Genomic DNA, 26,496 nt, shown 5'->3' with positions numbered 1-26,496 from the left:
CAATAACCTAGATCTAGGATTTGGAGGCAATGGTGCTAGGGGTGTGGCAGCCAGAGCTAAGGCGAAAGAGGAGGGAAAGAGTAAGAAGAAGAATAAAAAGGAGAGAAGAGAGGCTTTTGTTCCAAAGTTTTGTGGCTGAATGAAGTCTATTGATTTGAAGGAAAACTTGTAGCTATAGAAGATTAACAAATAAATTTCAGTTTTTGGAGCCTAGAAACTGATAAGATACATAACATCAGCTGTAGCTCTAGCAATGCATCCTCATCATCAGTGCTATAGCTGCACTCACCGAATCACCTCAAGACTATAGTTAGTTAGATAAAGAATCTGTTAGTGTTTGTTAGAGAGAGTGCATGTATCTGTTAGTTTTGAATTAGTTGCAACTGTATTAGATGTATATAAGCATTATGTAATTCATTGAACTGGATCTAACGAATGAATTCAAATAGTGATGTATTTCTTTATGGTATCAGAGCAGTAAGCTCCTACAAGCATAGAGATCCATGGCTTCTCCATCCACCATTGTTGCACTTCTTAATCCTTCAATTCCTTCAATTCCTTCAATTCCTTCAAATCTTTCTTTCTTCTTTCCAATTTATCCTCATTTGTTACAGTTAAACTTGATGCATCAATTTTGTCATTTGGAAAACTCAATGGCAGAATATTCTGAGAGCTACAGATCTCATTGGTTATGTTGATGATACAATTGCTTGTCCACCATTAATAGTCGTTGATGCTTTGGGAAAGACTGTTCCTAATCCTGATCGAGTACAATGGAATCTCATTGATGCACACCTGTTGAGTTGTATGACTGCTACTCTTTCTCCATTTATCTATATTATTGTGTTGCCATATCTTCATTGCTCTGAAGTGTGGTTTGCTTTGCATAAGCGGTACACTTCCTTCTCTTGATCTCATGTTCATCAATTGAAGAATAAACTTAACAGTGTTTCTAAGAAAACTGATTCAATGACTGAATTTCTTACTAAGATCAGAGAAATTGTTGATCAATTAGCTCTTGCTTCAGTATTGATTGAAGATGAGGATTTAGTGTTAATCACTTTAAATGGATTACCAGACGAATATGATGCATTTGCTACTTCCATTCGAGCTAGATCAGGTTTTATCACTATGGAAGAAGTTTCAACCCTTCTTTGTTCCGAAGAAATTCATATGGAGGCTAAACTCATGAAGTCTTCTTCTGATCTTACAGTTGCTTTTCCTTCTATTAAAGGAAATTCTCAATCTCGTTGTTCTAACTATGGTCATGTCAGAAGCAAAAGTTCATATCAACGTAACAGGCGTCCGGATCCTCTAGAGTTAGTCTCTAGAGTGATCTCCTGAAGTGGATGATCGAACGGCTGTGCATCAGCCTCACCAAAACGACGTCGTTTTGGTGAGGATTTTCCAAAAAAAATAAAAAAATAAAAAAAAATCAGCATTTTCGATTTCAAAATTCCCCCAGGCTGAAGAACGCGAACACAGATGGCGGGAAGAAGCAGAGCCGTGAAAGAAGGAGAGAGGGAAGAAGACTGAGAGAGCCTGCTACTTCGTGCATCCCGTCGCTCCACCGTCGCAGTCGCCCCGCTATCGCCGCCGTCGTGCCGTTGCCACTGTCCTGCCGCCGCCGTGGCCGTCGCCCCTGTTCCAACCGAGTGAAGAAAATATAGGTATTTAGAATGTTTAAATATATGTTTTAAGTTCAATTTTTTTTTTTTCTGGTCTCCTCCAAATCAATCCCAGATGATAGGCCTATGGTTGAGAACATAAATTTTTTTTGCAATATCTGTGTTGTGCTGAATATTGTTCAATCCGTGGATTAAATCCATTAAATCTATTCATTTCAAATCCATGTATCGAAATGGAGCCTCAAGTGGTAGGGGGTTTGAACTATGAAGATATATGCCAATGTTGAGTTCTGGGTTAGGTGGACCAAAACAGGACCTGATCCTATACTTGAAGCTGGATTCTTACTTGTTGACAGACGAAGCAATATCTGTGTTGATTATTTAGAACAATAGTTTAGATATATATATATATATATATATAGATAGATTTAGAACAGTGAACAGTGGAGATTAAAAACTTCCAAATCCAGCTTCTTATAGTATTCTTATGCAACTAATTAAATTTCCACAATCCAATCAAAGCCCCCTTGTTGCTTGATATCCTTTAAAACTTGGCTTACTAAAACGGCATTCATGAATTAAATTTTAGCAATCCTTAGGGATTTGATATTAATTCCTCAATCATGCAAAACACAAAATTAGACTGATCAATGCTGCAAAGCAAGTAACCCAGGGCTTTGTATTATTGTACAGTCATAAGAACACAAGGTCACAAATTAAAATTGACAACATATTACCTAAGAGTGCAAATGCTGGATGGTCATGTATATTAAGCAACATATAGTGCATGAATGCTTCAAAGGACTCATTTATATTTTTTTCTTTTGAATACCTGCTGTAGTGCACATCTTAAAACCACACTGTGGTACATAACAAAGACCATAATTTAGTTTGTATTATTCAGTTTGTTTTTCGTTGATTATCTTATTCAGTTTGTATTATTTTGCAAACATAATGTACAGTTTTTGTGCTAATATTGAGCACTTCTTTATTTTTTAAGTGACTTGCCACATTGATATGGAACCTAACAATCATGAGAATGACGGGGGTCAGTGTGATTGGAAGCCTAGAGTTCGCATGACATTTGATACAGAACAAGAAGTATATGATTTCTATAATAGTTATGGAGGAAGGTTGGGCTTCAGTATTAGAAGGGGTTATGTAAACAAGAGCAAAGAGAGGCAAATCACTTCAAGGCAATTTGTTTGTAATAAGGAGGGATTTCGGGTTGTCGACAAGCGAGATTCATTAACAAAAAATCCTAGGCAGGAAGTGAGGACTAGTTGTCAAGCCCGACTTGTTATTAAGTGGGATAGGAACATACAGAAATTTTTTGTTAGTGATTTTGTTGAACAACATAATCATATCTTTGTACCAACAGAATGTACGCATATGTTACCATCCCAAAGGAAGATATCTGCATCACAGGCAACCGAAATAGATTTAGCTGAAAAATCTGGAATCCGTCTTAATGCTGCATTTGAGCTCATGGGTAATGAAGTTGGTGGAAGGGAGTCACTTGGGTTCACAAAACTAGACCAAAAAAATTATTTGAGAACGAAGAGGCAAAACAGTTTAGCATATGGGGAGGCAGGTAGCATTTTGCAATATTTTCGTGACAAATCATTAGAGAATCCATCTTTTTTTTACTCGGTCCAATTAGATAACGAGGAGCAGATTACAAACATATTTTGGGCCGATGCTCAGATGATCATGGATTATGGGCAATTTGGTGATGTTGTGACTTTCGACACTACTTACAAGTTAAATAGTGCACATAGACCATTTGCGTCTTTTGTTGGATTTAACCATCATAGGGAAACTGTGATATTTGGTGCAGCTTTGATGTATGATGAGACCGCCGATTCTTTTGTATGGCTTTTTAGAAGATTCTTGGAGGCAATGTCAAGTAAGGCTCCAAAAATAATTTTTACAGATCAGGATGCTGCAATGGCTAAGGCCATACCTGTTGTCATGCCTAACACAACCCACCGCCTTTGCACTTGGCATTTGATGCAAAATGCATTAAGGCATGCAAATTCTATCTTCAAGGATAAGGCGACGGTGAAGGATAAGGGGATCAAGAGTGTTTTATCCATGTTTATGTACGACATTGAGGATGATGAAGAGTTTACGTTAAAATGGGAGGAAATGCTTGACAAGTATGAAGTAAGAGATAATCATTGGTTGAAGTTAACATTTGGGGTGAAGGAAAAGTGGGGTTGGCCATATGTTAGAAATGCATGGGGTGCGGGCATGAGTAGCACCCAACTTAGTGAATCCTTTAATGCTTTCTTGAAGGATTTCATTCAGTCTGATCATAACTTAATGCAATTTTTCATGCATTTTGATCGAGTTCTGTCTGAGAAGAGGTACAAAGAGTTACAAGCCGAATATGCTCTATGCCAAAAGTTGCCAAGGGTGAATATTAAGGTGAAGATTATGGAGCAAGCTGCAAATGTTTACACAAATAAAATTTTTGAAAAATTTCAGGATGAGTATGTCAAGTCCCTTGAAGTAAACATTGAAGAAATTGAAAATGATGGTGACAGTACCGTTTATACGGTTCTTGATAGTGATGGTATAAAGGTGAGGAAGGTGAGGGAGTGTGATGATTTAGTCACTTGCAGTTGTAGAAAGTTTGAAATGAAGGGCATTTTGTGTAGTCATTGTTTGAAGATCCTTAGAGAAAGACTCAAATTCAAAGAGATTCCTTCACAATATATTCTGAAGAGATGGACTAAAAAAGCAAGATCTGAAAATGTGAAAGATAGGTGTGGACATGATATTCAAGTTGATGTAAGATTGCATCAAACTTCACGTTATAGGTCATTGATGGCAATATTCAGATCAGTAGCGTGTAGAGCTTCTGAAAGTGAGGAAACATATAATTTGACGGTTGAGAAAGCGGATGAATTAATTGCAGACATTGAAACCATGTTAAGCGCAAAATTCAACATGCCTTGTTCAGATACTATTCAAGAAAGCCCCCCCGAAAGCTTTGAATTGGATGGTGTAGCGGATAACAATGTAGTTCAAGCAAAAGGACTCAAGAGAAGAGAGTGCACTAGCAAGGGACGAAGGCGGATAAAAGGTGGTTTGGAGCTTGCGTTGGCAAAGAAAAATAAAACAAGTTCATATAATGCTTCTCAAACTTCCATGTCTGTTACTCCTCAAACTCCTCCCTTATTTTCGGCAAGTGCTCCTGAAGCACCTCCCTTATTTCATCAGTCGGCTCCTTTATTTTCAAGTGCTCCTCAACTTCCTCCATTCTCGCCGAGTGTTCCTGAAGTTAGAGTTTCTTCGTCTCAATTTATGTATCCCGCCTATGATGTAAGTTAGTTTAATAAGAAGTTTTAGTACAGATTTGTAGGTGACTATTATCATTTGAAATTGATATGTGTTTGTTATTGTTGCAGCCAAGTTTTCCTCATCACAATATGCATTTTTCCATGCCATCAATGTATTCCGTCCATGGAACCTATCAAGCATTGCTTAACAATGCAAGTAGTTATCACTCGCAAGCCTCAAATAGTCCCGCATGTAGTGAAGTAATTTATTTTTCACCTTTCCTCTTTTATTTTGTCTTCCATTCATTTAGGGTGTGTTTGGTAACGTTTATGTTTTTAGTTTATATTTACAAAAATTTTATAAACTGGTTTTTGTTTATTTTTTATTTATTTTTAGAAAAACATAAACTACAAACGCGTTTGGTAATTGACAAAATGTTTAAAAAAATTTAAAAATATAAAAAAAAGTGAGAAATGGCAATTGGCGGCGAAAGACGGTGTTGGAAAGTGGTGACGGTGGGTGGTGGGTAGCTGGTGGTGGTGGGTGGGTGGTTGTGGCGGGTGGTGGGTGGTAGCGAGTGGGTGGTGGTGGTGGTGGCGCGGTGGCAGGTGGTGGTGGCAGATGGGTGGCGGATGGCGGGTGGGTGGTGGGTGGGTGGATGGTGGTGGGGGGGTAGGTGGCGGGTGGTGATGGTGGGTGGGTAGGTAGGTGACGGTGGCGGGTGGTGTTGGTGGGTGGGTGGGTGGGTGACGGTGGCGGGTGGTGGGTGGTAGCAAGTGGGTAGTGGTGATGGGTGGTGGGTGGTGGTGGCGGGTGGGTGACGGGTAGTGGTGACGGGTGGGTGGCGGGTGGTAATGGTGGGTGGGTGGGTGACGGGTGGTGGGTGGTAGCGAGTGGGTGGTGGTGGTGGTGGTGGCGGGTGGTGGTGGCAGGTGGGTGGCGGATGGCGGGTAGGTGGCGGGCGGTGGTGACGGTGGGTGGGTGACGGTGGCGGGCGGTGGTGACGGTGGGTGGGTGACGGTGGTGGGTGGTAGGTAGTAGCGAGTGGGTGGTGGTGGTGGTGGTGGGTGGTGGGTGGTGGGTGGTGGGTGGTGGTGGCGGGTGGGTTGCAGGTGGCTAGTGGTGGCAGGTGGTGGATGGTGGTGGCAGGTGGGTGGTGAGTGATGGTGGCAAGTAGGTGGCGGGTGGTGGTGGCGGGCGGTGGATGGTAGTGGTGGGTGGCAGTGGTGGCGGGTGGATGACAGGTGGGTGGTGGTGGTGGTGGTGGCGAGTGGGTGGCAGGTGGGTGGTGGTGGCGGAAGACAGTGGTGGAAATGGTGGCGGGTGGTGGCTAGTGTTGGGTGGTAAAAAAAAAAAAACTCAAAAACTCAAAACGGAAACACATTTTTTGTGTTTTCATTTTTTTGCCAAATTTATAAACTGAGACCACTGATTTATAAATCAAAAATTTTACCAAACAAGTTATTATTTGAGTTTTTTAAATTTTTGTAAATATAAACAGAAAACTGAAAACGTAAGTGTTACTAAACGGCACCTTAAAGTTACAATTTATTTTATGGTTCCTTTGATGTAATATTATTTTATTTTTTTGTAGGTACTATATGCTCGTGGTCGTGGGCGTGGGCGTGGGCATGGGCATGGGCATATGGATCACACGTCAACATCTTAGCATTCTTTTGTTTTGGGAATTTTTGTGAATTTTTTGTTGGATATGTAATATTGAAAACCTTTCATGAAACTGTTGCTGAAATGTTGCTGTAATGGAGTTTAAATGTTCCTGAATTTGTTGCTGAAATAGAGTTGAAATATTGCTGAAATGTTGCTGTAATGGAGTTTAAATGTTCCTGAATTAAATGTTCCTGAATATTGCTGAAATGTTGCTGTTATGGAGTTAAAATGTTGCTGAAATGTTGCTGTAATGGAGGTAGCATGTTGCTGAATTTGTTGCTGAAATGTTGCTGTAATGGAGTTAAAATGTTGCTGAATTTGTTGCTGAAAAATTGCTAAAATAGAGTTCAAATGTTGCAGATTTTTTGGTTGAATAATGCTCAAATGTTGCTGAAATAGAGTTGATGAAATCTTGCTGAAATGTTGATGAAACTGTTGCAGATTTTTTTGGTGAAATAGAGTTAGAGTTGTAGTATCTCTGTTTGCAGCTTTGATGGATTAAAATTCTGCTTTTGTAATGCTTAAATTCTTCCTTAAATTCTGTTTGGATGATGCAAGGCAATACAAATTTTTGGTTAAATACTTGACCGATTTTTTGCTTCAATTCTGTTTGCAGATTTCATTCTGTGTGGATGATGCTAGGCAAGACTTAGAATAAGGTTTTATAATTCGAAAGATTTAAAATTCTGCTTTGGGAAACCTATTATACAACATTGAACAATTCATATGACATTGAACATTTCATTGTTGCAGATTTTTAAACTGTTGCAGATTTTAGAAACATGTTATACAACATTCAACATTTCATATAATACAGCAACCTGTTATACAACATTCAATATTTCAACATTTCAACATTTTCAATAGATTTCAGAAACCTGTTATACAACATTCAACATTTTCATCAGTTCAACATTCAACACTATTCAACATTTCAGAAACCTGTTATATAACATTCAACATTTCCAAACCATCACATATAATACACATTGTTAAGCAACCAACATAATTCAATAGATTTAAGAAACTGTTCATTCAACATTTCATCTCAAATAAACCTGTTACACACTTGTTTTTGCAAACCTTCAATTTGGAGCACCAAAAAAAATTACAAAACAAGTACAAAAGTAGATTACATTCATAAGATGTTCGAAAACCTAAGAACTGAGTCATTTACATGAAAAAGTAAAAAAATACACAAAATACAATGACATAAGTCACTGCCTTCAAGATGTTCTCAATCCTTTGAAGCCTTCTATCATGCTCACCAAGCCTTGAAGTAATGTCGTCGTCGTCAGCATTGCCACGGATTGATGAGGTAATGTCGTCCTCGTCATCATCTGCGAACCACCTGAAGTAATTGCAGTGGTCGTTCGAATCCTACAATGGACAAGAATCAATTAATCAATGAAGGACAAATGAAATTTGTAAAAAGTAACAGATTCATTTATATAACAGGTACTTACATATTTTCTTGGGCAAACAAAATAGACACGTCCTTTATTTCCATTCGCATTGGTTCGTACAATACGCATGGAAGCTATTCTTCCACAATTACAAAACCTTTGCTTTAATCTTAAGTTCGTATTATCAATAGAAGATGAAGCCATTTTTTTTTTTCTGCATAAAAAACAAGTTATTAACAAGTGTGTTAGGAAAGTCAAGTTATCACAGTATAATTCTACAGATTTTCTTTAAACTGTTGCAGACCATTCCATCCCATAGCATTAATGCACCTCAACAATATAGCATCATGGCAAGGAATAAAAGTTGCTGTGAAAAAACTTGGGGAGGAAGTGACTGCTGATGAGGATAAAGTGTGAGTTGTCCATATGATGGCATTTTCATTTTGTTTTACATTATGTTCTGAATTTTTGGTTTTCATTCTGCTTTTTGCTGATTTTGTGCAGGAGGGCTTTCAGAGATGAGCTTGAATTGCTTCAGAAGATAAGACATGATCCTTTCACTCAACTGACATGATCCTTTCACTCAACTGACATGATCCTTCTCGTTTTCATAGACTTGTTCTCTTATCCTAGTGCTATGTAAATTGCAGGGTGATCTTTGTGATTTCTTAAAGAGAAAAGGAGCCCTAAAACCTACAACAGCAGTGATATTTGCTCTTGATATTGCAAGGTTCATTTTCTGTTTTGTACTGGATTACCATTGCTCAACATGCCTTGTTTAGAAGATTTTGTCAAATGGTTTGAGCTTGTTGAACTTGACTAATAGTACTAATAGGTTGCAACAGTAGCTTTAGAATTTTATGTAATTTTTTTTGTAGGGGAAAACAATGCTGAGTAATGATCCTGCAACTGAAGACTGGATCTTGGATTTATGAAAGAAAAGAAAAGAAAAGGAAACAACAGTCTGTGAAAAAAAAAATTTACTTTTTTCTTTTTTTCTGCTTGTAGCGGGTGGACAGAACTGGATGTTAAGAATTCTGTAGCGGGTGGACAGACGTAAGAGGAGACACATGCAAAAGCTACAAAATTGGTAAGATTTTGTTAATCCCGTCGTATAATCTTAGGTCAATCTAAACATAAGATCCAAATGGATTCCCGAGACTAACAATCTTAGAAATGCTAATCCCCCAACTAACCCAATCTGCCCAAACATGGCCAAAGATATATGGAACCCTGAAACCAACAAGTCAAGGCAGACAAGAAACCGAATAATGTGAAAGAAACTAGGACCTCACAGCAATGGAGGGTTGGGAGCTAATAACAAAAAGTGGAAAAAAAAAAAAAAAAAAAACAGGAACTGCCAACCAGAAATGGACGGATGTGGCATATGAGTTCACAAATACATAAAAAAGTATGGGCAAAATAAGAATTAAAATAAAACAAACAGATGCTATCAATAAAATTAACCTATTTTGCTGACAGTCAACTAACGGAAGGGTGAATGAAATTCAAAAGTAAAAGGGAGGTTAGTGACATTTTTGAAACTTGAGGTGATGTTTACCCTATTATAATAAATTGCTAGTTGCCTAACCTGATGGAACCTTAGAAGATATGATAAAGCAGTTCACATATGCATGCTGTATATATATAAAAAGGCGATGAAATCTGGTTATATATATATTGGTGGCAGGAGTATATTGTTGGCAGTTCACAGTTCACATATATTGGTGGCAGTTCACAGTTCACATATGCATGCTGTATATATATATTGGTGGCAGGAGTATATTGTTCTCCTTTCTCTTAATTACAGTTTTACAAACCATTATGATTCCTGTATGTTCTGCCCATGAAATCTGGTTACAATAATACAAAAGAAAGAGCATTGAGGAATTTTCTTGCTCATCCTTGAGCAATAGATGGCTTAAAGGATTAATGTGTTTTTAATAACTAGTGTATTATAAACAGAACGCCAAAAATGGGGCGAAACATGTGCACACCCAAAATCCTGAATCCTATAAGCTATACAACCACTGGCATATACATATCTCTAATAAACAGAATTGAACTCAATCAGCGTTTGTCTCATCCAATTACGTAGGGTTGGGTACGTAGATCTATTTCCTCCATTTGGTTGTTTCACAATCATATCCTCAGTTTACTTCAACATAGTAATGTTTGTTCTTATCACCTCAATTAATAGGACTGGAAAGTGGTCAAAAATTGATCTACGAAATCCCCATTGTTTGAAAGAAAACTCCTCGACCCAGCTACTATCCAATAGGAATCTGTCTATCCTACTACATCTCTCCCCATCTTGTGCATTACACTAGGTAAAGCTTCTACCCCTCATTGGCAAATCAACTAGGCTCAGTTGATCAATCATATCATTGAAGTCATTCATGCCTCTCTCCCTTCTTCAGCATCCCTTCATTTCACTTAGAAATCTAATTTTGTTGAAATCTCCACCTATGCACCATGGATTAGGAAAGGAAAGTTCAAGCTCCTTAATACTTCCCAAAGCTGCCTTCTCTTGCTAACATCAGTTGGAGCATAGACATTCACCACATAACACTCAAAAGATACACCAGCATACCATGTCATTATCTTCATAAACAGATCTGTATAACACCCATACTCCTCCATTGGTAGTTCAGACTTCAGCTACCCGTGCGCCTGCAGCAATCCTCTCCAAATTGCTACATTCTAGCTGGATTATCTTCTCTACCACGTTAGCCTCATTTCCACCAAAATCTATTCTAAGCGATTTCCCCATCTGGACAGTTGCTTTAGCCTCCTTAATCAGCCTTCCCCTTCTTCTATTCGATTCATTATTAAATGATAATGAATTTGAGATTGTAGCAGTAGTTGCTCTAAAGATGGGAAAATTCTATGAAGTAGTAGAACAAATGAGATGGGAACAGAAGAGTTCATTTAACAGCTAATGGACTAGAACAAATAGTGAAAGTAAGGTACGATTGGGCGTGATGTGTGCACAGTTCGAAGGAGCAAATTATCAAACAGTTGGTGTGTGAACATTCCAACTGAGTGAGTAAGACAACAATGTTGGTGTTTCCCTTCTTTTTTTTCGTTTTCCAGGTAACCAAACAGAAATAAAGGGTGCAAATCAATGAACAAACTCATATACCAATTTTCGAGAGATTATTGAGTGTAAAATCTACAAGCAAAACTGAAATAAGATTGAAATACATATATATGTGTATAAAGGGTGCAATTCAACGATTTAAGCAATACATGAAATACAAAACCCTAACTTCTTAGCAAGATGGGGCGACGGGATAGGGAATGAAATGAGGGACCGAAGCTTACGGCAGAGAGAGAGACCGAAGCTTACGGCAGGACAGTGGCGACTGCGACGGTGGGGCGACGGGACGACTGCGGGACGGCTAGAGGATCCGGACGCCCCTCTCTCAGTCTTCTTCCCTCTCTCCTTTCACGGCTCTGCTTCTTCCCGTTCGTCTGATATACCTCTTCAGCCTGGGGGGGAATTTTGAAATCGAAAATGCTGATTTTTTTTTTTTTTTTTGGAAAATCCTCACCAAAACGACGTCGTTTTGGTGAGGCTGATGCACAGCCGTTCGATCATCCACTTCAGGAGATCACTCTAGAGACTAACTCTAGAGGATCCGGACGCACGTAACAGAGGAAGAAGATTTCACTCTCGAGGTTATCATCACAATAGTAGAGGTGCCATTAGAGGTTGAGGCAGATCTTCTTCTTCACCTATGAAGCATGGGTACTTTGGAAAACTTGTCGTAACCATATCGGATACTTGTCGGCGTACCGTACCTCATATGGTACTTCTGCATACGTATTGAGTACACGAAACACGTACCTAAGTTTTTTCTTCTTAATTTTTGACGTATCCAGACGTATCTAGTATATATTCAACCTGTATCGTACCTCAATTGAAACAATATTTTCCTTCTACTACAGAGATAAAACTCATTTCATTAGGCTTCTTTTTTATTTTTTATTTTATACTTAGCATGATTTTAAAATTAAACTATAGTTTGTAAGTTATTTAATATATTGACATTTAATTTTGATTTATACTTTTACTTTTGGCATTAAATGTTAATTATAGGTTGGACCTTAACAAATTAAACCATTTAATTAATTTTGTATTACTTTAAATTAAAAATAAATATTTTTTTATAAGCGTACCAAGCCGTACCTGTATCTTATTTTTTTAAAATTTTATCGTATCAACGTACTCATATCGTACCAGTATTAATACTCATACCCATACCCGTGCTTCATAGTTCTTCACCATACCAATGCCAAATCTGTGGTGGTTTTGGTCACATAGCTATTGACTATAAGTATCTGTTAGTAATGGACGCCCATGTGGCATGACCATTTGAATTTGAACGTTATCCAAATAGGTTTTGAAATTGAATTCAAACCTATTTAGGATAACCACTCAGGATACAGATATTATCTCCATTAACTGATATGGATAGATAATAATAACATATTATATATATGGAATATGGGTTATGGGTGATTAAGAGAGAAACAACGTATGATCTGTTTTTACCCATATACTGACTCTCTCCCAAAAACAACGATCAAGTCATTTGCACTGTGATTTGTGTGGGTGATATTCAATCTGTAATATCACTTCACTGCTGGGTTGGTTTATCAGACTCTGGAAGCACGTGATTTATCCACGAGGTTCTATCATCTAAAGGTATGATCTAAACATTTTATCCGCTGCATGTTTTATACTTTGATTTACATTGGTATCAGAGCGTAGTTAATGGATATTTTCGTGTTTCCTTTAATCATGTGTATATTTTTTATATGTATATGTATACATTATATACATGAATATTTGTAAAGGAGAAAAAAATCTACTTTTATCAGATTAACAGCATAAATATATTTTTTTATGTTCATTAATATCTTTTTTCATACCATAAATGTTTTTTTTTTGAAAAAAGGAGTCCGGCAGTACAAAAATCGGACCAGAAAACACCCTGGAAGGCGGCGCGTGGTCTGCACGCGCCAACTGACGCTGTGAGCCGTTTCCACGCGCTCCCACGCGCAGCCACGCGCTCCCACGCGCCAGATGCCCTGCCGACGCGCCTGTAAGCGCCCTCACGCGCGCGTCAACGGTGCTGTCCACGTGCGCGCCGTGCTCTGAGCCGCGGGTCGAGCCGCGCACCGAGCCGCGCTCTGAGCGGCGCGCCGAGTCGCATGCTGAGCCGCGCCGTTTTCCTCCGCCGACTCGGCTGGCTTGGCTTCTGATGTATTAGGCACTGTTTGTTTTGTTTTTAATTCTGAATCGCGTTAAATGGTCATAATTAATTCATTACATATTTGTTTTATGCGTGGCTTGTACTGTTAGACTCAGAATTAATTTTTCTACATTCTGTAAAATTTTGAAAATTTTCAAAAAATATAAAATATTTTTTCTGTGTTAATAATTCATGTTTTATGCTTTAAAATGTTTCTGGTATTGCATAAATAATTTTCTGGGGTTGAAATATTTATTGTAGACTTCTGAAAGGTTTTATTATTTACTGGTTATATTGTCTCATTTTATCAGTTTCTGGATTTTTTTATTTCTAATTTTATGTGTATTTATTAGTCATTTAAAATTCCAGAATATTTCAGAAAAATTTCAGAATATTTCAGAATGATGTACATTTTAATTATGGCTTAATCTGAATATTGTTTCTGTTTATCAGTTTTTGGATTTTTTATTTCTAATTTTATGTGTGTTTATTAGTTATTTAAAATTCTAGAAAATTTTAGAAAATTCCAAAAATGATGTACACTTTAATTATGACATAATCTGAATATTGAATACAACATATTTTTTGGGTTTTTAATATGTTGCAATTAAAGAAGCATGATTATTTATTTATTTATTTATTTATTTGAATTCCATCATTAAATAAATATAGCATGAGTTGTTTGTAAATTTACATTGAGATGCTATTGTATGGAATTTATCATGCTTTGTATATGCCATAAGTAGTGGGAGATTGTTTGATTGTTTTTTGCGCATGGAATGAAATTAAATTTTGATAATTATCACTAGAGGTGCAAGAGATGATTACGAGCATAGCAAATTTTCGATCTTGAGACATGTGTAAAATTATCATTATTTAATTTAGATTCTTTTTGCTGCAAAATATTTTGTTTTGTGTTGCTATCATTAAAATCCCCTACGCATTTATTTACTCTGTATGTAGAAATGGCTGCTAAGACAGTGGTGGCAGACTTAACTAAGGGAGAGAAATTGGATGGCGACAATTATAATATATGGCGCCGTAAGATCCAATACCTCCTCAATGAGCAAGAAGTGTTGACCACACTTGAACAAGTGATGGTTGAGCCAGAGCAGGGCAATGCAGCTCAACATCGCCGTGATCTTGAAGCCTTTCAGACTTGGCGTAACAAAGATCGGTGTGCGCGCTTTACTATGTTGAGCAGCATGCACAACGACTTGATTAGTGAGTTTGAGCATTGCCCGACTGCATTTGAGATGTGGGAAGCTCTCAAGCAAAAGTTTGGTATTACCTCTTTGGCAAAGCTACGTAGGCTGACTATGAAGTTTGACTCATATCAGAAAAGGGCGCATCACTCGATGAAGCAGCATCTGAGAGTCATGTCAGCCATGATACGTGAGCTTGCGGCTGCTGGGCATAATTTGACTCAAAAGCAGCAAATACAGGCTGTGATACGCTCTCTGCCAAATTCTTGGGAGCAGATGAAGCAGAACATGATGCATAATGAGAGTGTGAAAACATTCGAAGACATATCGCGTCATTTAGAGCTAGAGGCTGAGCGCCTTGAGGCGGCTAAGTCTGATGGTTCTGCTATGGTGGTTGAGTCAAGCTCACATAGGACTTCTCAGTTCAAACGTGGAAAAGCAAAAGGTGCCCCTAAGAAGCAAGCAGCGGCTGCGCTTAAGCCCAATGGCACTAGAAATTTCAAGCTTAGGGGCAAGAGAGGTGGTAAGAAGGCAAAGGCTAAATTGACATGCTTTAACTGTAACAAAGAAGGACACTTCGCTCGGGATTGCCCTGAGCAGAAGAAGGTACTCCCTTACTTAATTTCTCGCATTCAATGCTTTGTGTCTAGTCAAGCATTAATTGCTCATTCTCCTCATTTTTGGGTTGTAGACTCCGGAACAACAGACCACATCGCGAGGGACAGAGTAGGGTTCGTTGAGTATCGCCGAGTACCTGCTGGGAGCAGAAAAGTTTACATGGGGAACGAGTCCAGTGTGGTGGTGCTTGGCATTGGCACATTTAAGCTGGAAATGCGATGAGGGCGCAACTTGTATCTTCATGATGTTCTTTATGCTCCGGATATTCGGCGAAACTTAGTTTCAGTTATTAGCATGATGAGCCTTGGTTTTAGCTTTTGTTTTGAGAATAATGGTGTTAGCATTTATTTGGGAACAATTTTTTATGGTTTTGGTTATCTTTCAGATGGTTTTTTAGTTTTGGATGTGGATGATTCTAGTCTTAATAAAAATGTCAATGGCTCTATTTCTAATATTGCATCTTTTTGTGATAATGATTCTATGAGATGGCATGCTAGATTAGGCCACATAGGGCAAGACAAAATGACTAGATTGGCTAGAGAAGGTCTTTTAGGCCCACTCGCTAGAGTCACTTTGCCTACTTGTGAGCACTGTCTTGCTGGACAGGCAACAAGGAAACCATTTGGGAAAGCCATAAGGGCATCTATCCCATTGCAACTTATTCATTCTGATATATGTGGACCAATGAATGTGAAGGCAAGGCATGGAGCCCCTTATTTCATCACATTTATAGATGATTACACGCGTTTTGGTCATGTCTATCTGATTTCTCACAAGTCAGAAGCATTAGATTGCTTTAGACGGTATGTTAATGAGGTTGAGAATCAATTAGACAAGAGCATTAAGGCTCTAAGGACTGACCGAGGACGTGAGTATCTATCTGAGCAATTTAAAGTGCTCTGTGAGAAAAAAGGAGTTATCAGGCAATTGACAATTCCTAGGACTCCGCAACAAAATGGTGTAGCGGAGAGAAGGAATCGCACATTGCTTGACATGGTTAGATCAATGATGGCGCAAGCTAATCTTCCAATTTCTTATTGGGGAGATGCTTTGTTGACTGCTGCCTACATCCTTAACCGTGTGCCCTCCAAATCAGTTCCTTCCACCCCATATGAGATGTGGACTGGCAAAAAGCCTGATTTGGGCAATTTGCAGCCTTGGGGTTCGGCAGCTTACATACACAACGCTTCTCATAAGTTTGGGAAGTTGGGCCCTAGAGGAAAGAAGTGTATCTTCATTCGCTATAGTGAGCATTCTAAGGGCTATGTGTTTGTTGGGGAGCATCCGGATGGAAGTGTGACTGAAATTGAGTCGCGAGATGTGGATTTCCTAGAGGAGGATTTCCCTAGCAGAGGTGAGGTAACTAGAGAAGTAGAATTCTACGAGATGGAGGATCTACTTGAAGGCGCACCTAGTAGCTTGGTAGAGAATGAGGAAATAATTCCTCAAGCTCCTAGGGACAGTGGGAGCTATCTACGTACCCATGGATTAGATCCAATGGATGAGGATTCTCAGGATTCTCAACTACGTAGAAGCAAACGTGGAGCTATACCCCGTCGTCGTTTTGAGATTGAAGGGGAAGCATTCATGATTGCTCCGAGTGATGAGATGGAGCCTAAGAATCTCAAAGAGGCTCTCTCATCCGCTGCTAGTAAAGAATGAAGAAATAGAGTCTATGAAGAAAAATCATGTCTGGGACTTGGTTGATTTGCCGCTAGGGCGCAAGACTATTGGGAACAAATGGGTTCTCAAAATCAAGCGCAAGGCGGATGGTTCCATAGAAAGGTATAAGGCTCGCCTAGTGGCGAAAGGTTACACCCAACGAGAGGGTGTGGACTATGAGGAAACTTTTTCACCAGTTGTAAGGTTTGCCTCTATTCGCCTAATCTTGGCTATAATAGCTCAGTTGGACTTAGAGCTATATCAGATGGACGTTAAAACTGTATTTCTCAATGGAGAATTGGATGAAGAAATCTATATAGATCAACTAGAAGGCTTTGTGGCAGTAGATCAGGAGTGCAAAGTTTTCAAGCTTCAACGATCTATTTATGGCTTAAAGCAATCATCCAGACAGTGGAATCTGAGATTTCATCGAGCCATTGTTTCTAATGGGTTTACGATGATTGATGAAGATCACTGTTTGTACGTTAAGCGGTCCAAGGACATTTTTCTGATATTGTCATTATATGTAGATGACATATTATTGGTTGGAAATGACAAGGAGATGATTGTCGCCACTAAAATGTGGTTGTTCTCTACATTGAAATGAAGGACATGGGTGAGGCGAGCTATGTGCTCGGTGTTAAGATCCTTAGAGATCGCTCTAGGAGACTTCTTGGTTTGTCTCAAGAGACTTACATTAAGACTATTCTAGAGCGGTTCCAGATGCAGAGCTGCAAACCCATTGACACTCCTGTTGCAAAAGGCGAGAGCCTAAGCCTTGATATGGGTCCTAAGACTCAAGAAGAAAATGAAAAGATGGCCCGTGTTCCCTATGCAAATGCTGTTGGAAGCTTGATGTATGCTATGATGTGTACACGTCCTGACATTTGTTATGCAGTCGGATTGGTGAGTCGTTACCAATCCAACCTAGGACCAGCTCATTGGAAAGCAGTTAAGAGGATATTACGATATCTTAGAGGGGCTGCAGATTACACACTTTGCTATCAGAGTTCAGATCTACATCTAGTTGGCTATTATGATGCCGACTGTGGAGGAGACCTAGATGAGCATAAGTCTACTTCAGGATATGCTTTCATGCTTAGCGATGGTGCTATTTCTTGGAGCAGTAAGAAGTAATCCTGTATCGCCTTATCAACTATGGAGGCTGAGTTTGTGGCTTGTTCATCTGCCGTTCAGGAAGCCGTGTGGTTGAGGAGATTCCTTCAGCATTTGGATGTTGTCACACACACTTCAGACCCTGTGACTATCCATTGTGACAGCATGGCTGCACTCGCTTATGCTAAGGATCCTAAATACCATGGCAGAACCAAACACATTGATGTGAGGTTCAACTTTATTAGAGACATTTTGGCGCAGAAAAAAGTGATCCTGGAGCACATCCCTATGAGTTGCATGGTTGCGGACCCTTTGACTAAGCCCATTGCTAGAGATGCTTATCTTACTCATGTTAGGGCTTTAGGACTACGTAGGTGGTGATATTTTTTATGTGTATTCAGTTGAACTCATTTTTTGGGGATATTTATGCCATTAGTATTCATACTTGTTTCTATTACACATTTATGTTTACTACTTTTAGTAATGGTCTGTGAATTAGCATACACAAAATAATTAAATTGATGTTAGCAGGCAAGATTGGCTCACTCACACGAGCAATCGCCCTTAGCGCTAGGTAGCGAGTAAGGATGAGACTAGAAGCTAAAATTATCCACTAGCTATGTCGCCTTGGTTGGAGCCAAGATGAGGTCTTGTTAGAGACCGACCATGGATATGAGAGTACCCACTTTTCCATGATATGTCTGTTATGGATAGCCAGATGCGAGATCTCATTTGATACCTAAGAGGCGAGCAAATAGAGAATTCGAGTTAGACGCTAGGAAGCGACTCGTGCGCTTAAGAACGACTAGACTAAGATCTGTATGGTGTGTGAGTTTAACATCACTTTTTGGAAGAGTAACTCCACTATAACATGCATTCATACTGCATGTGCTTATCGACCCGTTAGCGAGGTGAAAGAATGGATCCCTGCTTCTTTACTGTGCGAGTCCTAAAAGTCATTTTTCCCTATATGACTTCACTTTGTGCCTTTTGTGACCTTTGACTATGTCATAAGATGAGGAGTTGATGTTCAGCTACTTTGGTATGTTGCCTGCGGTCATGTATGATTCGGCTTTAAGGGACATTACTGGGAAAGCGGTCAATTTCAAATTGAATGATATTAGGGTGAAAGGAAGATCATCTAGTTCTACATCTTTGCTCTATATTCACTGTCGACAACTCACATCGCTTTTTATAGGATGCTGATTGGGTGTGAATATAATGCGGGACCTAGGAGAGTCAAACATGCTCTTTGAGGGATTAGAGATGTTTTTGGACTGATGTAGCTAGATGGGTCTGGGTATATGAGACACTATTTCTGTTCTTTTTGGGTTGATGTCTCTATGCTGACTCATATTGAGTTTCTAGTATAGAGCTCCCACATGCAGGTGTTCTCAGCGGTCGTACGGTGCATTGGCTAGTATGAGATTGTTCATTTTTGGGGAGATTGAGATAGAGATGTGGCAGTGTCATGCCAACTCATGTGCGAGTGGGAGATGTTAGTAATGGGCGCCCATGTGGCATGACCATTTGAATTTGAATTTGAACCTTATCCAAATAGGTTTTGAAATTGAATTCAAACCTATTTAGGATAACCACTCAGGATACAGATATTATCTCCATTAACTGATATGGATAGATAATAATAACATATTATATATCTGGAATATGGGTTATGGGTGATTAAGAAAGAAACAACGTATGATCTGTTTTTACCCATATACTGACTCTCTCCCAAAAACAACGATCAAGTCATTTGCACTGTGATTTGTGTGGGTGATATTCAATCTGTAATATCACTTCACTGCTGGGTTGGTTTATCAGACTCTGGAAGCACGTGATTTATCCACGAGGTTCTATTATCTAAAGGTATGATCTAAACATTTTATCGGCTACATGTTTTATACTTTGATTTACAGTATCGAATAGACTCTTAGTTTCAGCCTTCATCTGGTTCCTCCTCACAATCCCCTCAACACTCTAAAACATTTGTTGAATCTTTTGGTTCTATTATCTCTGGTTCATCTTCATCACCGGTGCCTTGGTATCTTGACTTTGCAACTATAGATCATATCACAAATGACATGAGTAATTTGAGTTGTTGCCAAGCATATCAAAGTACTGATCAAATCACTATTGGCAATGGTAATTCTATCCCAATTCAACACACTGGTAAGAGAATTCTACCTACTCCTCATCAGTCTTTCAAATTAAACAATTTTCTTCACTCTTTATCCATTTCTTCCAACCCACTTTCTGTTCAAAAATTAGCAAGAGATAACAATTGTTTAATTGCATTTGATGATGCTAATTTTGTTATCCAGCACAAGCATTCAAAGAGAGTGCTTCACAAATGAACTAATGTCTTTACTATTTTCTTTCATCTTCATTTATTGAATCTTTTCCACAGTTACAAGCACATCTTAGTTCTAAGAATGGTGCTTCATCAGTCTCTGTTTCTGAAGATATCTGGCATAATAGGCTTGGTCATCCAAGTTTATTGAAGTTTTCATATCTTAAGAAACATTTATCTTTTGTTTCTAATAAGTCAGCATCTCAAATTTGTATTGACTGCTGTGTTGCTATAATTCTACTAGCAATCAACCACTTTCTTTAATTCATAGGGATGTATGGGACCATTTTCAGTCTACTTTTTCTTACAAATTTTATGTTCTTTTTGTGGATGATTCTACTAAATTCACTTGGCTTTATCCCTTATCATATATGAGTGAAGTTAGCATCAAATTCATTGAGTTTAAAGCATATGTGGAAAAACAATTTCAAACTTCTTTAAAATTCCTCAGAACGAATGGTGGTACTGAGTTTTTTAATAATAAAATGACTCATTTTCTTGCTTCTGAGAGTATTGTTCATAAACATTCTTGTCCTTACACACCATCTCAAAATGGTGTTGCCGAAAGAAAACATAGACACATAGTTGACACAACTATTGCTTTATTGCATCATGCTTCTGTCCCTATCCAGTATTGCTTTGATGTTGTTGCTGTGGCTACTTTTTTGATCAATAGACTACCTTCTTCTCAGTTGGCTCATAAGTCTCCTTATGAATTACTACTCATAAATCAAAGCATTCGTTTACTCTTGAGAATGAGGCAACAATATATATATATATATATACACAGTCTCTCATCTACTTATGAGAATAAATATAGCAAGGCCAACCCTAATGTATTGAAATAAATATCATAATCCTTACCTTTTTTTATACACTCTTTCTCATTAACACTCAAATAAAACAACAATCCATGTAGTCATGGTGGAGTGTAAGGAATTTATCTATGGATTCTTAATTTATTTTAATTTCATATATCCATGAGTATGATTACAACCACAAAATAAATATAAATAAAAATCCTAAACCTTACATATACAACTAACCAAAGTAATTAAAATCAAACCATCATCTTCATACAAATACTATATCAAACCAACATCAAATAAATAAATAAATAAAAACAACGAAATAAACATAAATCAAGAAAAGTGAATTTTGCACTCACAATTTTTTTTTTAGATCAAAAAAATATTTAAAAAATTAATAAAGCCACCGAAACAAAACCCTAACTCTTTTTTTCTCTTCTTTTGGCTTGCACAGCCGCCGCACACAACACTTCCACTTTATGTTTTCTTTTTTCTTTTTCTAGTGCTGCTGCTATGATTATTAGCATAATTGACATTATATTATATAATATTATACTTTACAAATTCAAAACAAATACAGCATATATAATATGTTATATAAAATTAATATATATAATACTTTTTTATATATATAAATAAAAATATATAAATATATATAAATGTTCAAATTAATTATATATAATTAAATAACAAATTAAATTAATTAAATACCATATTGAATTCTCATGTAGTCACGTAATTAATAAAGTCAAAAATAAAATAAAATAAAATAAAAATAATAAATAATGACTTATGAAAAATCAAACATTAATTTATTGGAAAAATCAAAGTCACTACATATTCAAACATTAATTTAAATGTAAAAGTTCCAATACATGTTGCATTAGATTAATCGGTTGTGTAGGCTTTATGTAGCATTATATTACTCAGTCGTGTAGGGTTTGTTGGAAAATACACAAACACACACACAGCGGACGCTTTGATTACAAATTATTGAAAAATAACTAAAAAACTGTAGTACCACTATGAGTGGGAGGAACCTCTTAGAACTACTTGAGGTAGTTCAAATAATACAGAGAGAGGAGTATAAGGTTGTTTCATTCATAGAGCAACGCACAACATTGTATTTTTCTAAAAAATACAGGGGAAAAAAAAAACATAAGAGAAAGTTCTCTCTCTCTCTCTCTCTATCAAACTCTACTCTTTCTAATATCTTTCTTATTTTCTTCTCAACTCCCACCATAGAGAGAGAGATTTCCACTCTCCCTCCTTAGAGAGAAACTCTCACTTTCTTTCATCTTGAGCTCTCAAATACATTACATATTTATAGCCAAACCTAACAATGTGAACCCTCAATGTAAACACATGAAAACCTACAACAATATGACTTCAATTCAAATACTCTAACCTAAGTGAATACAACAACTCAAGTTTATCTTGAACTCTGCAGCCCCCATTCCAGAACTCTTTATTGTCATTTTCTAGAATCAAGCTTAGTTTCTAACATCGTACTTTAAGCTTGATTCTCTGCACAACGCTCTATCTTTGTTCGTGCATTTTATCATGACCTCTCTTTTGGGCTTTGTCATCAACCCACTGTTGACATATTCTTAGGAAAGCAACCATATGTTGTCCTCTATTGTCAACCACCCGTTGACTTCTATCTCGCAAAATAATTACTTGTTGCATGTCTCATGGAACAACTACATGTTGTTCTTTACTATCAATCAACCATCTATTGACTTCTATCTTGAAGAACAACCACATTGTCCTTCATTGTCAACAAAATGTTAACTTATACCTCCCTATGCAAGGACCTCTTTCAACTCATTACCTTTTTCCAAAGGCTAAATTGCAAACTTTTCAAATTTCTTAGCATAATGTCATTTTAGCAAAATTATAGGGGCCAAAATGTAATATACCCAAACTCCAGGCCAAATTGAAATTTTCAAACACCATAAAAAGTATAATTAAAGACCTTTTGAATCATAACCAATAATATCATAATCGACCTCACAATTAGTTATAACTAACATCACAGTATAAAAAAGCTCAGAGATGAGAGAGCAAGGAGGATGGATCAGTTAAGCAAAGAGGCTACCACATGAATCATCGCATGAGGTATGAAGGTCGAAGAGCAGGATTGTTTACGCTCTTTGTGGATAACTTGCCTAAATTAATGAATCCAAGAAAAATACATGATCTGTTCATCAAGTTCGGTGTTGTAAAGGATGTGTTCATACCACACAAGAGGAGAAAATCATCCAATACACGATTTGGGTTTGTCAGGTATGACTGCTTTGTAGCAGCAAGAGTGGCAGAACAGAAGGCACTTGTGGATGGATGATAAATCAATAGCAGTAAAAATCGCAGAGTATGGCATTGGAGTGGAGGAAAGGAAGAGTCTAAAATCGTTTCCAGCAAGACAACCAGAGATGAGCAAGCTAGTAACCTTGGCTGCCAAAAAATATGGAATCACGGCACTGATGGAAAGTCGTTTGCAGAGGTTATCAACGGATCAGAACCAAGATGCACATCAAAGATAACTATCAAGGTAGAAGAGTTAGGGAATGGATGGCTGTTTGAGAACATGATTTTGCGACACAAACCAAATTAGTCTGTTTTGGAGGTAAAAAAAGAACTTAAAAGAAGAGGTATGCTGAATGTGCTGGTGTGAGAAAGAGGTGGACGTGATGCAATCCTAACTTTTAACTTAATGGACGAGTTATTCAGTAAAAAGTCTTTGGTCATAGAATGGTTTCATGAATAATGTGAATACATCACGGAGTGGAGATCAAGTATACATCTTCAGCCGGAGAGAGATGTTTGCATTAGCTGCTATGGGGTGCCTCTTAACTTATGGAACTTAGATATCTTTAGAAAGATTGGAAGGATATGGAAGGAGCTGGTCTTCTTCGATGGTGATGTCTGCACACCTGAATCTTTTCGGTGTGGAAGGTTCAAAATAGTCACCAGTGTTATGGATTCGATAAGTACAAGCCTGAATCTAGAGTGCAAAGGAAGAGTCTATCCCATTAGAGTTTTTAAGGAATAGAACACAGAGGTTGTCATCACTAGTTGCAAAGGAACTACTACCATTGGGGCTGAAGATGATAAATGTTCCAAAAACCATGGTATACTTAGACCCATTAAAGATACTAGCTTGGAGAAAGACGATGATAACAAGGAAGATGCAGTGGTGGAAAATGGGGCCACGTCACCTAGGTTCAAAAGAAGAGATAATCTGGCAATTGATAGTAGTTGGAGCCATGCCTCAGCAGTGAAGGAAACTCAAGATTGCGTGGGAAATTCAAATGAAAAGGGCACATGTGTGGTGGAGTCATCATTGCCAAAGGAAAGACTACAGCAGATACATGGCAATAATCATGACAAACAAAAAGGTGTAAAGACTCCTTTTGTAGGAAACAATCATGATGCCCAAGTAGATGAGGTAGCTCCTACTATAGATGATCAGTTACTCACTCTAGGCTTTATCAAGAGCCTAAGTGAAACACTGAAGGTAGGACCTGGTATTAATTTGGAGGTAACTCTTGGTCTTGATCAACCTGGGCTGCAGCCTATTGACACTATTTTTGGTTTGCAACCCATTAGGCCAACTGGAGAGGAATTACAGCCCTTTGGGCCATTTGGAGTTGGTCTCAATCACACTCCTTCATTTGAAGTTAATGTTTCTACCAACCCATCCTTTTCAGGTTCTACTAGTCACCGTATAAGAAAAGGCAAAAAGAAAGGCATCAAAAATGAAGAACTCAAAAACCCTTTGTTCCTGTGTAGGTTTACTGGTATTGCAAGAAGATTTGGGCAGAAAGGTGCAAGCAAATGAACATTCAAAGGCTCAATGTCAAGACCCACTACTGTCTCTAATTGAAAACAACATGCAGGTATAAAGCAGCCCCCTTCTAGAAATGATTTACTACAAGAGGCTCAAGCAACATTGCAGTTAGGGCACAGTTTTGGTATTGACTATAAGGGGCAGAAATATGAGATTCTTAGGAAATTAACACTCATGGAGGAGGACAATGAGAGATTGGGAAGAGAGAATAGTATAGTGGAGTAATCAACTCCCAATAGGTGAATACAAAAAATTATCTGTTTTTATGAAGATAATTAACTGGAATATCCGAAAGGCAGGCAAGCCAGAAAAGAGGAGAAAAATTAAGAAACTATTGCTAGATAGGAAAATTGATATGGCTCTGTTTCAAAAAACAAAAAGATCAAGCATCACCAGCTTGATGGTCAAAAGTGTGTGGCCTAGGGATCGGATGCAATTTATGTCTGTGGATGCAGATGGATTGGTAGGAGGTCTTCTATGTGTCTGGGATCCTGATATTTTCCAGCTATTAAATTGCTACAGTAATAGGCATTTCACTCCACTCTTAGGTAAACTTCACAACTCCTTTGATTGTGTAATTGTAAATATTCATGCTCCCAATGATGTTACAAGCAGAGGGAGATTATGGGAGACCTTGCTCAAGCTGAAAGACTTTTTCCCAAAACCCTGGTGTCTTGGTGGTGACTTCAATGAGATAAGGAATTTAGAGGAAAGAGTTGGTACATCAAGAAGGGATAGGGGTATGCAAGGGTTCAATGATTTCATAGATAGATGTGAGATGGTAGATGTACAACTGCTAGACAAAAAATATACATAGTGCAATGCTTTTGATGGAAATAAATTGAGCCGTATAGACATATTTCTTCTTAACCCTGAGTGGTTGGAAATGTTTAGGTTCAAACTTTTGAGGCTTCCCAGAATAGCATCTGATCACTGCCCTATTGTGCTCATGGAGGATGAGAGGGATTGGGGACCTAAACCCTTCAAGTTTTTGAATGCTTGGCTCTTACATCCTAGCTTTGCACCATTAGTGGAAACAACTTGGAGGGAATCACAGTGTGTTAGAACTGTTGGTTTTATTCTGTAGAAAAAGTTGCATAGTCTGAAGTTAGCATTAAAAAAATGGAATAGAGAAGTTTATGGGAATGTTACACACAAATTACAAGTTTCTGAGCATGAACTTAATGGTCTTGGTTTAAGAGCTGAATCCAGGCCTCTGGATGAGAGTGAACTGAAGTTGAAAAGAGAAACAATGGATAAAATGTGGAGGTTGAGCAGAAAGTTGGAATGGGAACGGCTACAAAAATCTAGACTGGACTAGAATCTAAAAGCCGATAGAAACACAAGATACTTTCATGTAATGGCTAGTAGCAGACAAAATAGAAATACCCTTAATTCCATCACAGTAGGGGTTGTAGTGCTTGAGGAGCCAAATGAAGTTAAGAATGAGGTGTGGATGCATTTTTCAAATCACTTTACAGAAGAATGGAGAATTAGACTTGTGCTTGTTTGGGATTTCAAGAGTGTAAGGTCTAGTGATTCATTTCATATGCTTGAAATTGAGTTTTCTGAAATGGAGATATGGGCTGTTGTTAGAGAGTGCAATGGGAACAAAGCCCCAGG

The 26,496-nt window shown here is 38.1% G+C and overlaps 1 protein-coding gene, 2 long non-coding RNA genes and 1 pseudogene across 3 annotated transcripts; 3 read left to right on the top strand and 1 right to left on the bottom strand.

Annotated features, from left to right (window-relative positions):
- The first annotated feature begins 2,645 nt into the window (after positions 1-2,645).
- On the top strand, positions 2,646-4,264 carry LOC145797748 (protein FAR1-RELATED SEQUENCE 5 pseudogene; annotated as a pseudogene).
- LOC145796920 (uncharacterized) lies at positions 4,245-6,714 on the top strand. The gene is made up of 3 exons (XM_082882610.1): positions 4,245-4,961; positions 5,048-5,179; positions 6,514-6,714. The coding sequence occupies exons 1-3, from the start codon at positions 4,275-4,277 to the stop codon at positions 6,586-6,588; spliced, it is 894 nt and encodes a 297-aa protein (XP_082738736.1). The 5' UTR covers positions 4,245-4,274; the 3' UTR covers positions 6,589-6,714.
- A 987-nt stretch (positions 6,715-7,701) lies between these two features.
- On the bottom strand, positions 7,702-8,193 carry LOC145796529 (uncharacterized). The gene is made up of 2 exons (XR_014337004.1): positions 8,054-8,193; positions 7,702-7,967 (listed from the first exon to the last, which is right to left on the bottom strand). It is a non-coding gene; the product is annotated as an uncharacterized LOC145796529 (long non-coding RNA).
- Positions 8,194-8,293: 100 nt separating this feature from the next.
- Positions 8,294-8,945, top strand: LOC145796530 (uncharacterized). Its single transcript, XR_014337005.1, has 3 exons — positions 8,294-8,406; positions 8,498-8,723; positions 8,872-8,945. It is a non-coding gene; the product is annotated as an uncharacterized LOC145796530 (long non-coding RNA).
- The last annotated feature ends 17,551 nt before the right edge of the window (positions 8,946-26,496 follow it).

The sequence above is a fragment of the Camellia sinensis genome, chromosome 8, assembly GCF_055761805.1.
Source record: "Camellia sinensis isolate YWXY chromosome 8, ASM5576180v1, whole genome shotgun sequence".
Taxonomy (NCBI): domain Eukaryota; kingdom Viridiplantae; phylum Streptophyta; class Magnoliopsida; order Ericales; family Theaceae; genus Camellia; species Camellia sinensis.
Note: the sequence above shows the minus strand (reverse complement) of the source record. Positions and strands in the feature narration are given on the sequence as shown.